The sequence below is a fragment of the Centruroides vittatus genome, unplaced genomic scaffold, assembly GCF_030686945.1.
Source record: "Centruroides vittatus isolate TY-2023 unplaced genomic scaffold, ASM3068694v2 scaffold_435, whole genome shotgun sequence".
Classification (NCBI taxonomy): Eukaryota; Metazoa; Arthropoda; class Arachnida; order Scorpiones; family Buthidae; genus Centruroides; species Centruroides vittatus.
The window spans coordinates 4,936,438-4,949,391 of NW_027122708.1; the positions used below are offsets into that span (position 1 = coordinate 4,936,438).

At 29.1% G+C, this 12,954-nt stretch overlaps 1 protein-coding gene across 4 annotated transcripts in view; it reads right to left on the minus strand.

The window, feature by feature from the left end:
• Window positions 1-346: 346 nt before the first annotated feature.
• LOC136989040 (protein timeless homolog) overlaps window positions 347-12,954 on the minus strand; it is a 110,263-nt gene continuing 97,655 nt past the window's right edge. For all 4 annotated transcript variants that reach the window (XM_067287096.1, XM_067287097.1, XM_067287099.1 and 1 more), the window contains 9 exons: window positions 12,515-12,647; window positions 12,115-12,188; window positions 10,970-11,152; window positions 9,409-9,486; window positions 9,266-9,331; window positions 6,134-6,252; window positions 5,937-6,052; window positions 4,185-4,351; window positions 347-511 (listed from right to left, as the gene is read on the minus strand). In XM_067287096.1, the coding sequence (XP_067143197.1) occupies window positions 438-511; window positions 4,185-4,351; window positions 5,937-6,052; window positions 6,134-6,252; window positions 9,266-9,331; window positions 9,409-9,486; window positions 10,970-11,152; window positions 12,115-12,188; window positions 12,515-12,647 (1,010 nt within the window). In that variant the 3' untranslated portion in view covers window positions 347-437. The remainder of the gene's footprint in view (window positions 512-4,184; window positions 4,352-5,936; window positions 6,053-6,133; window positions 6,253-9,265; window positions 9,332-9,408; window positions 9,487-10,969; window positions 11,153-12,114; window positions 12,189-12,514; window positions 12,648-12,954) is intronic.

Here is a 12,954-nt window from a genome sequence, read left to right on the forward strand (position 1 = left end):
ATGGTTTCCCTGCATTTTGGTGAATTTTTCCAATTAATGTCTATAGGCTTAGCTGAGATGCTACTTGGATATTTTACTTATAATCAGTTTTAGTAGTAATCATAATTTGATGATACAGGTGTATAATAATAGTCAATAAATCCAAAAATCTTAGAGAGGCCTATATTTTAGATACCGAGATATTTTCTCATTTATTACTTGTATATACTACTCAATGAGAAAAATGCTGAAGGTTGTTATTTGACTGAAAAAAATTTGTGATTTAAAAGAATTTTTCCTAATTCTGAAATTTAATGTGCATTATAATAAAAATTCCATAATAGTTTATTTTATATAAAGAACTACAATTTTTTGTTTTATAATTTAAAAAATAATTACAGTATATGTTAAGTTAAAAATATAATATAAAATGTATGTCAAGAAGAAATACATAATGATTATTCATCTTCATCACTTTCAATTATTCTTCCTTTAAATTTTTTTCTTGGTAATTCAAGTTCTTCATCAGATTCTATTAAAAAAAAAGGGACATTTCAACATATTTAAGCAAATGTTACTTCAATAAATCAAAAATGAACAAGCAATCTACATTGACCCATTTAATATAAGGTGAGTATTACCAGGTTGTAAAAGTAAACTTTAGACAATGAAAATCTTTATTGACAATACAGTTCAGCCAGCAATATCAATCTCATCTTGCCACATTTGCTGCAAACTTTTAATCCCACCAGCATAGGATGACTGGGGGTTTTCTTTGAAAACAGTCTTGAGTGTCAGATATTGTCGTCGAAGAAAGTATATTGGCAATGGTTCTGCAGGGCACAAAATAAACTATAGTCAGTTGGCACCAAATCTGGGACTGTAAGGTGGATGAGGCAGAACCTCCCATCCCAACCCAGACTGGCCAGCTTCTCAAAGGTCACCTTTGCTCTATGTGCTGGCACATTGTGGCAGTATCAGACTGTCAATTTTTGGATGAAATTCTTTGATTTTGGTGTTCAAACAATCTAATTGTTCACAGTAGAGTTCTATTGTAACAGTGATATTGGTTGGAAGCAGCTCCGTTTTGATGACACCAAACAAACATAGATCATTGTTGGTTGACCTTGTTCACCCAAGAGCACTTTAACAAATGCTTTGCAAATGAAATCACGAGCCTTTGGGGCTTTGTGGTCACTTTTGAAATGTAGAGCCAACAGCACATGAATTCGTTCTTTCGAAAGTTTCATATTGTCAGACATTGCTGATGCATCTATTTCGAATGAAATATGTGATGAAATACCTTTTTGTTACTCTACTTATATACCCAAATCAAATGTTCTAGAACATTTTTTTCCAATCATTTCTAGAAAAAAATTGAAATGTCTAAATTTCACCTTTACAACCTGGTTAGCATCTTTTACAAAGAATAAATTTAATTATCATTTTTTCTAAAATAAAATAACATAATTTAAATAATTACTTAATTTTTTAAAATTAGACATAACAGATCTTTTCCTTCTACAATATTGGAAATCAGCTTAAAGTCAGAACAAAGCAAGAAAAAAAAAACATGCATTTTATAAACATTTCATTTAGTATATGGAAAGACCATCTTTAAAAGCATAATATTTGGAACATTATTCCATGTTCCAATGGACAGTGGTTTTTATCGTGTGGAAAAGTTGTGGCTACATGCTGTGTAAATTTCAGTTAGTTTTCTTGTAAAATAAAAGAGAAACAAAACAGGAGAACTACTTTCTAACTGACCTTCATAAATAAAAAAATTCACTAAGCAAACAAGATTAAATTTTTGAAAATGATTTCTGCACTGATGATAAAGGAATTTTAGCAAATTCCATTGCTGGAATAAAATTCTCATTCATCAAAATTAAAAAAAAAAGACATCCTTAAATGTAATATGACAGCAGAATTGCTGTCAGTAAATTTAGAAATAATAAATGAGTGTAAAAGAGTAGCTTTTCAGAGAGAGTATTTGAATGATATAAACAAGTATATTTTTAGAATAAAAAATTTTTGTATTTTTTAAAATTAATAACAAAGTGTTAAATCTATAACCATAAATTAGCAATTGATTACATTATTGTTTAGCTTATAATCATTTTCATATATTTTTTTTTTTTGTATTATTTTTATCATAATACTACCATATTAAATAGGTGTTCACTAGGGTTCCTCTTTCCATAGCTGTTTTCTAATAAGTCCTGGAACCACAACTGGACCCATTAGAAAATGGCTATGGAAAGAAGAACCCTAATGGACATCTATTTAATATGGTAGTGTTATGATAAAAATAATGTTTACTCAGCTGCCCATAGAAAAGACTAATTCTTTTTACTTTATCATTTTCTTGGATTGTCAAACTTCTTTAGTAGTCATGGCACTAATTGTATTTATATTCATAAGTGTTACAAAAAATGAAAACAGGCTCTTTTTTTAATAAATAAACTACATCAATATTATGAAAAATTTAAATAATAAACAAGTAAAAAATATGTATTCAAGGCATTTAAATTTTCAAAAAGTGTTAAGATATACAGGTATACCTTGCCTTACGTCAGTAGTTGGTTCCAGGAGAGGCGACGTAAGTCGAATTTACTTGTGCAGTTACGACGTAAGTCAAAACTATAGTGGAAAACGCCAATAATGAGCACTTAAAGACCACTAAATAAGATGACAACACAGAAACACAGATGTTTACATGTTTTGTTCTCTAGGATTTATGATTATTATATTAAGATTTACTGTATATTTACACATTTTAATATGATTTTACGTGCTTTTAACGCTTTTCTAGTGATATTACGACTTCAATATTTGTGGCGGACGGATGTAAAGTCGAATAAAATGACTTAAACTTGATTTTTATTTTTCCATATACTTTTTTGACAAACGATGTATAACTTGAGTATACCTGTAAACTACAAATCAAACAGCTGATATTACAGGAATTTCTGAAATAATTTGATTATTAACAAGAAATATGGTATTAATTATCTGAGCTCAAGTTATAAAAAAATTTAAAAGGCTTAACACAACACAACAGGCTAAGAATGAATGACCCACCAATGGAAAAATTGAAGCACCTTCATAGAAACTAGTGTGAGAATCTGAAGAGGGAGCAATTAAGTTAATCAATTAATTCAATTAAAGTAATATTCCAATCTGATTCTAATACCCCCCCAGGAAAAAGGGGCAAACAAACGGTCAAACAGGGAAAAGATGACAAAGTGGGAAAAACCCACACACATCCTATTTCTCAATTTCTTAACAGATAAATTGGATGGACATCTGATTGGTTTTTAACAATTATTACTAAGGTTGTTATAATACAAACCCTGACCTTAGTCACTACTGGCAATTAATTCTGATTGTTTGACAGCTGCTATCACAATTATGAGGTAAAATGAGTAACAATACCGGATAGAAAATGGCAAGAATTTGTCAAAATGTTCGATTTCTGACAGTTTGTATAAATAACACCCAGACCCAGATTGAACTTAGAACAGATTACATCAGAACTCCCCCTGATAGTTCCCAGTGGGACACACACAAAAGGGGGTCGCACCCAAGCATCAGGGCGAACGTCCAAAGGAAGCCTCCTGACCTGTAACTCTATTCGGACCACCGCTCCATTCTCCTACCCAAGGACCTCTCGGGACTTGATCGCTGCAGTATAGAGGTAATTACTTCTATACTGCAGTAAGTAATTACCTCTCTAATGTAATTAATTATAGGCTGATGTAAACTCTCTCTCGGTTATAATAGTTTATAGGAGAGACTAATATTAACTCCCCAAATAGAACCGTGGATAGGTCGGACCACCTGAAACCGCAATGGCATTTCGCTTTGTATATTGTATCTTATATTACCCATATATCTTTCATTTTGTACGAACTTCTAATTTTGTTTATTAAATATGTTATCATTATGCTTAGCTGAGTGTCATCCTTCATGTATTGCCGACACCGTATCAACGACCTCGCCTACACCTTAAGGCATCTGACGCGACGCCAATAAGATGGGCCAGAGTTCACCGCTCTTCCCCCACGGTTCACATACTAATCATTGTATTTCATTTTTCTGATTCAACTATAGCAATATTTTTCTTATCCTTTAAATAATATGTAATATGTAATATATAGGTTGCTGATCTCTATTTAAACTATCTGTCATCTAATTACCAACTGAATCCAAGTATCTTCTGAATTCATTTGATAGTTGACTTTTTGAATCTTCTTTCCATATCACTTCATTTACTTGACTAATTTCATCTTCTGCTTCTTCTTGGGCACCATCGTCGTCATTATGCTGGCTTTCTGGAGAATTTATTTCTCTAGCTTCATTTTTTCTGAATTTAAAAAAATATATCAAATGCAATAACTACTACAATTCAATAATAATATAAGTTCATATGTAGTTATTATCACTACTATTAAAAATGATATTTTCATCATTTTTAATAAATGGTATTCTGCAAAAATCAATAAAGAATATAGCCTTAGAATTATCAATGAACATCAATAAGGTAAGGAAGTGGGAGTGGAAGAAAATACAGAATTGAGAGATGTACAGGAAATAATTCTCAGAAAAGATGGAAGAAAGTAGAGTTGAGATTCAATCAATCAATCAAAGCTTTATTCGTATTAGGCTATTGCATGTTACAACAGGGTGTTGTTATTAACACACAACAATAGTAAATCTCCGATGGCTTTAATATACAATATATCCAATTTCAGTAGCAATAATTTTTAATTGCCATTAGATAAGCTATTTGCCTTATTCATCACTCACATGGTCATAACAAATTTATTAGCATAATTATATAATTTATAAATTGTTTCAATCTTTGCTGAATGAAACAACCATACATTGAATTTTCCGATAAAGTTATCTAGAGAGTGAAGATCATAACAATGTCTTAATCCACTAGCCTTTTTACATTTACAAAACAAATGAAATTTTGAGAAATTGTCATTACATCTAGGACAGACACTATTGGAATATTTGTAAAATTTGTTATTAATTATTATCACCTGTTTATTAAGTCTAAGTTGAATAAAGAATTTTTTAATATTGAAGGGTAAGTTTGTTAACATATAGCTGGTTATTATATGGATATTCCAAGATTGTGCCATACCACTCCAGCAATTTCCACATTCTGAGTCAATGAGATTTCCAATATGTTTCGAACCAGTTGAGTACTTAACTCTTCACTTATCTCAGACAATTCCATAAATGGTTGTATAGAAAACCCATAACTATTGAGTACTTTAGATAATTGACCCTCCCAATTTCTATACTGCTCATTCATCATTGATTTGTGGTATAATTGCCTCAGTAATATAGCCAGTAGGTTTCCACCATCTCTAATCTTAAAAAGGAATTTAATATATCTTTTTATAAAAATTGCACATCAATTTAAACCTACTCAGTTCCAGCCTGAGCACGCTACCAGGTAAGTTATACTCTAACGTAAATGTCTTGCATATAAACTTGTTCTGAATAATATCCAGCTTCTGATATTTAGTAAGGTTCCAAATCAGAGAGGCATAGCTAGTAGCATTCACTATAATAGAATTAAACAACTCAAAATAAACATGAATATTCTTTAATTTAATCGTTGAAAACAGTTTCACCATGTTGTTAATTAAATTGTTAGCTTTAACCATGCTCATTCTAATCTGTTTTTTGAAGGATAAAGATAGTGTTAAAATAATTCCTAAGAACTTAATTTCTTGTACCACCTTTAGCTCTTCATTGTTAAAATAAAAGGACATTCTTCCTGGGAAGTCTAGCCCATTTCTAAATATCATTATAAATGAAATTTGATAATTTAGAAAATTCTGAAAATTATTCTTTGGATTTTTCTAAATAAAAATAATAGTTTGTTTTGTATGTACTGATAGTATTTGGAAATAAAAATGAAAACTTACTCATTGTTTTGACTCGAAATAATATCATCATCTCCATTATCTTCTTTGTTAAGTAGTTCTAAATTCATTTCTAACTGCCTAGTTGCCAAATTTGATGGAATACGCCAGAATGATTCCTAATCATATAAAATTATAAATATAAATAGGTTAATGTCAATTTTATCATCATCAATGAAAGAAAAAGCTATAACAATTACTTGTTCTGATGCAGGAGGTACAAAACCAAATGTCTTTAATAACTGCAAAAACTCATCATTTTCCATAGCTGTATAATGATTATTATTAATAGGAACAATGGGTACGGATTCGATATCACCTAGAAAACACTCTTTCCATAAGTAAAAAAAAATAAAATGTTTTCAAAGCAAGTTGGTTCTTTGTCAGAACACAACAGACTATAAATCTTAACTATGTTTTATAAATATTTTTAAATGAAAGTAATAAAAAACAAAAGTTTACTTTTATAAAAATTTTTATTGACCATAATAATAAGTAAACAAATAACTTTATATAAACATATTTAATCTAAAAATTCTGAACTACAAAATTAAAAAGATTTAAAAACAAATTAGACACTCAATCTATAAAACTTAAAAAGTTATTAATAAAATTTAAATTTGGAAAAAGTTCAATATATTCTATCTTTAAATAATAGATTTAATAACAACAACAAACTGGAAAGTTTCTTTTATTTTGAGAAATAAGCTCTACATTTTTCTGATGAACTCTACAACTCTACTATATGTTAAGTTTTAAATTATTACCTGTTGTAATTTAATATTAATTTCCACTTGTTGAGTCATTGCTAAAAGTGTATTTTTCAAAGAATGTTTATTTCAATTTATTGGGTTGTTTGGAAAGTAATCTCGTTTTTTTATTACTAGAGGAATTAGATGTATTTTTACCAGCCAATTTTATTTTAAACCACATTTTCATTATATACTTCGACAGCTGACATTTTAAGGCTTATTTGTAAAAAATTTTGTTTGATTCTGTACAATTGTTTTTTTTTTCGGTGACCCATCAAATATGGAAAATCAAAAGCATCATTTTCGGTATATTTTGCTTTTTTATAACTAAAAAATCAAAATGATGTTCAAACAAGAAAAAACTTGTGGTACATGTTTGAAGAAGATGTGTTGAGAGAAAGACAGTGCCAAAACTGGTTTACAAAATTGCGTTCTGGCAATTTTAATATCGAAGATACACCACATTCTGGATGGCCATTTGAAGCCAAAATAAAGGTAGTGATTGAAGCAATCTGCCTTATAACAACATGTGAAATCACTAAGAGATTAAATCTGTTAAATTGAACCGTTTATTATTACATAAAACGAATTGGTTTCGTTTCAAAGCTCGATATATGGGTTCCACACGTTATTAACGAGAGATGCTCTCTATGGTTGGATTTTAAATAAATTTGTTTTTGAGCTTTTACCAATTTAACAATTGATTCAAAAGTGTACTGTCATCGAGTAAACAAATTGAGTAATATCATCAAACAGAAAAGGCCAGAATTGATCAATAAACAAAGTGCAGTGTTTTACCATGATAATGCCAAATTTCACACAAGTTTGGTAACTCGTCAGAAACTGTTATAGCTTAGATGGGATGTGTTATCACACCAACCATATTCACCAGATCGGGCACACTCAGATTATTACTTGTTCCGGTCTATACAAATTTTTTTTAACTGTAAGACATTTACTTGAAATGACAATGTCAAAAATCACTTGGATCAGTTTTTCGTAAACAATGATCAAAATTTTTATGAATGTGAAATCATGCTACTACCAGAAACAATGACAACAGGTATTTGACCAAAATGGTCAATATATAATTCAATAAAATATTTATTTATTATAAGAATATTGTGTTTATTTTTCTATGAAAAAACGAAATTACTTTCCGAACAACCCAATAGATTATATATAGTCAGGACTACAATGAGTACATAAGCAATAATACATTAATACATATAGAAGATGACTTTCCTGTAAAATTAAATTAAACTTCTCCTTAGCATTATATATATATATATATATATATATATATATATATATTTAGTATAATTGCTTATGTACTCACCCTAGTCCTGAGACTGTAATAAACAAGTGTACAGTCTAAATCAAAATAAATAAACAAACATTTTTTGGAAAAAACTTTGAGCAGTGAATCTAGGATTTGGGGGGAAAAATAGTCATTAATATAATGCAGAATTCAGAGTTATAACATTTGATTTAACATTGAAATCAAAAACTAGTCCACATATAGAAATGTTTTAAATTTTCATATTTTTCCTCTTATTCCTGAAGATGCTGTAGATGTAACAAGTACAGTCAAGCCCACATATAACAAGATCAGTTGTTATTAATTATCATAATAACTGATCTTGTTTCAATTAATACAAAAATTTCTCTATATCCTTGAATCTCCAATATTAAATCTATGCTAAAATATTCAGATGTTACAAAGTGGTATATCAGACATAATAAAGATTTTCACTCATTGATGTGCAGCCATGTCAAAAATAGATTAGACAAGGGAAAGCCAATCTTATCACTTAAACCTGAACATCACAGAAATTCTTCTAAGAAAGGAATTTAAGCCTTCCAACTAAAAGTTCATTTTTGTTTTTCTGGCAATCTAGTCTGACTTCTTCCCGCTTTAAATGTTTAGGCCTCTGATTAATGCTGGGCAGCAAATCAAAAGTGCAGCTTTATTACCCCTTTTTGCTTTCATTAAAGAACTACAGTAGGTCAGTCAGGTTATCAACTTGAGTAATCAGTTCCTTTGTCTTTTAGACTTCAAGACAATCAGAACCATATTCCATTCCCACAATCTAGGTTCGAGGCTGTCCAATCCAGACAGCTGTATTGACTGATTTCAAACAATAAACTAAAGAAGAGGAGACACTGACTTTGTCTTATTGAGAAGAGACAGTGCAAACTTATTGCAATGTGTTTTGACCACAACGACTGAGACTAGATGAAAATGAAAAGCTTTGTCATTGTCAAGACAAAAATAGAGATCATTGTGATCTTTCTCTTGTACTAAAAGTAACATTTTTGTTTGCATATCTTTTTCTTTTAAATACAAAGCTGAATGTTTTCTGCATTTTGGTTAAGTGAAAAATGCCACACACATTTGGAAATTAGAAATAAATGCATGGTCGTTTATTACAAAGTTTTACTTGGTTCCCTTTGCATTCATTATACACAGGCCAGACTGTATTTGAAATCTACAGTTTTTGTTTTTATTATTCTGCACATTTTAATAAAAAAAAAGCTAATTCATTTTATATGCTATAATACAAAATTTTATATTACCATTTTTTCTGTCATTAATTTCATCTTGAATTATTTCTTTCAACCAAGTTAATGCAGATTTCAAACCTAAAAGTATAAACAACTATAAACATTTTTCACTATTACTAATACATCAACAACTATAAAACTTTTTAAAATATAACCTAAAGGTTTAACAGCATCCAAAGCTTCTTTAGCAGAATTAATATCTACCATAGTGAAATTTTCTGAATCAGAACTTTCTGAAATGAAACAAAATAGATTCATTCAACTACTTTTAAAATTTACTTTTTATTCAACAGTTTAATATTTAAAGTTTATATGCATGTTTAATATATCAATTAAATTTATTTTGTAAAAATATATATGTCACTGTGAAAGACCGAAATTAGAGACTGTCAATATTCTCCGGTGAATGTTTACACATACAAAATACGTCTGTGAAAGACTGAATATTTGGTTATATTATTATACATTTGAACAATAGCCTGTGTATGTCGACAAGCACTGATAAGCTTTGGTGGAAGTTGAAACTAAAAGCCGCATCTATTTGTTATACTCTCGAACACTGCTGTTTGTCGGTCTTATGCAAGGTTTGTTGGTGCGTGCAATGTTAGGTTAGGTAAGGTAAGATTTCTCCGAGAGAAGCAGCTGCAATTAATTTGAGAAGTGGAAGGCAAGGCTATACACACTGTAATTGCAAAAAGAAGTGTTCCACCACTAAATGCAGTTGTAAAAGCAGGGAGTCTTGTGCAATTCAAAGTGTCATTACAGTTTAAGTTGTTGCAATAAATAAGATTCTATGACGTTAATCACATAATTTATGTGTAAGTTTACTATTGGTATTATTTTTCTTTTCTGATTAAGAATATACTGTTTGTCTTAGGTTCAACAGTTTATTTAAATGTGCTGTTACTTAAGCTATCTCCTATTTTGACATATACCATATATGAAAAAGTTGCATTTTTGACTTAACATAAGAAAAATATTTTTATTCAACATTCACCATCAGTGCATGCTGAATGTTGACATTTGCCGGAGTAAGTGAGAAATAATGATATTTTGTAAATATTTTGTACATACACAAAACAACTGTGCGAATGCTGACATTTGCCAGATATCAGTCTTTCACAGTAACATATACAGTCAAACCTGTTTTTATGTGCTCTTTTTATGTGCGATTTTTATTTGTGCGATTTTTTTAATGCGAATTTTTAATTTGTGCGGTATAGTTGGCGACTAGTCTCGTGCGATTCGTCATGTCTTACGTTGACTTATTATAGCTAAATAAACTTATTATAGCATAAATGCACTTATTATAGTAATATTATTGCATGAATATGCGAAAAATGAAATAATTTACTTTTTAAGTCAACAAAACACCAACTGGACAAAAATATGTAAAACAGACAATAGACCAGACGATGCAGTCAAGTGCTGACATCTGTTGTCAATAAATTCTATTTCGTACGGTTTTGAGTTATTTTCTATGTGAGACTTCTTTTATGCGGTCCCTGTTGACCGCATAAAAAAAATATTTTTTAATTGTGTTGCGAAAACTATTATTTACAGCCATTCGTGAAGTTTCGTGAGATTTTTTTTATGCGTTTTTTTTAATGCGGTCCCTATCCCCCGCATAAAAACAGGTTTGACTGTATATATAAAATAATTAAAAATGAAACATTTTAAAAGAAATTTATGCATAAAAATAAGTTAAATATATACCTGATTCACTTTGTTCACCTGCTGATGTACTAACATTAACATTTGAAGCAGTTTTAGAACTTGCAATTTTTTTTCTTTTTACTTGGTTTTTGTTTTTAATTATTCCTAGTTCCAGTAATTTTTCTATTATACGAGATTTTGATATTTTTGTAGACAAATTTTGACTAATGATACCAATAACATCTGTTTCATTAAATCATAAAGAAAATAGAATTAAATAAAGTAAAAATATCAGGAAAATAATTTATAAAATAAATGTAAAAAATTTAAATAAATTACAGCCAGATTATCTTAAGACTAATTAATAAATGATTAAACAATGTAATATGATTTAAAACTAGACAATTAAACTGCTATGTTGAGTTAAATTGTGGAAGAAAAGATACACATCTGAAGTGGAATTCAAACCCTCAACTTCTGCTTATCACACCATCTCATATTTACTTCTAAAAAATTCAGCATTTTGTTCATACTAACTCTACAATAGAATCATCTGTTACTAAAAAACTGATTAAAATTGATGATGATTTTAGAAAAATTTATAAGATCACCAAGAAAAGCTTTCAGAACTTTTTGCCTTTCTTGATATTTAATATCCATTGAAATGTAAGCATTCTATAAATTTAAAACTATTTTGCTAGTTATTCACAACTATTTAACAATACTTTCAGTTACATGTAAAAATTTGTTTTGTTATGAGTTAATAACATCAAACTAAAAATGTTATTTCAAATACCAAACAAACAGCTGGATTCCTTTATTGGGCTATTACAGCTAAATAATTACTAAGCAATTTGGCAGGAGACAGGACGTTAGGCCTCCATCTCTTGTTAAATATAATAATTTATTTATAATTAAGTGGAGCCTATCTTTTCTTCCAGAATATTCTAAAATTAATTTAAATTAATTAATTTATTTATAATTATTACATTTAACAAGAGATTGTAGCCTGCCCCCTGCCAAACTGCTTAAGGGTTATTTAGCCTTAATAGCCCAATAAAGGAATCCAGCTGTTCATTTGGTATTTGAAGTAATTATTGGGGATAGTTGTATCCATTATATAAATACATTATTCCCAGAATTACAAAATTCTAATTCCTCCTTATACTGGATAACAAATAATTTATATTAAATTATTTTTTTACCCGTTGAATCTTTATATTTTTCATATAGCTGTATCAACATTGTTGTTTCTTCTTCTGTCCAGTCTCTTTTCAAGCTATACAATAAATACAAAATATCAATTAATAAAGCATTAAAACATGAATAATTTCTAATTTCTTGTAATTTTTAAATTTAATGTAATAAAGCTTTTGATAGTTGGATCAAAGAATAATTTAAAAGCAAATACCCAGTTTGTTTTCTAACGGATAGTGGTACTAACTTAGCACTGTTTTTCTTATTAAATTTTCTATAATTTATCTTATCTTGCAAATATCATAAAGTTTTTGCTTTTTTTTTGTGGATGTAAATAAAACATGATTCTCCATCATAAAGCATTATGAATAAAAATAGTATGAAAATACATAAGAATACATTACTCACGAAACAGATTTTTGTTTACGCAGTTGTTTTGCATTTTCCACAATTCCAAGTTGTTTAAGTTTTCGAATTACTTGCCTTCTTGTTTTTGTTTGATCTATCATATGTTCAAGAATATGATCTATTACATCTTTACCTATTTAAAAAAAATTATTATTATTAATTAATATTATACACACACACACACACACAGTATAACCTCCAAATAGCAGACACCAATGGGACCAAGAAGTTTGTGTGCTATTCAAAGGTACATTAAAGGCATTAGTAATGTGAATAGTATACACAGAATATATAATTAAAAGATATATACAATATATTATTTATTTTTTCAGATGTAAAAATCTCGTTTGCATGTCGAGTTATGAAAGGAATTTGCTATCCACTTCAAGGGGTGGGAAATATGTTTGGAATTGTTACATTTATAACGTTATTTATGATCT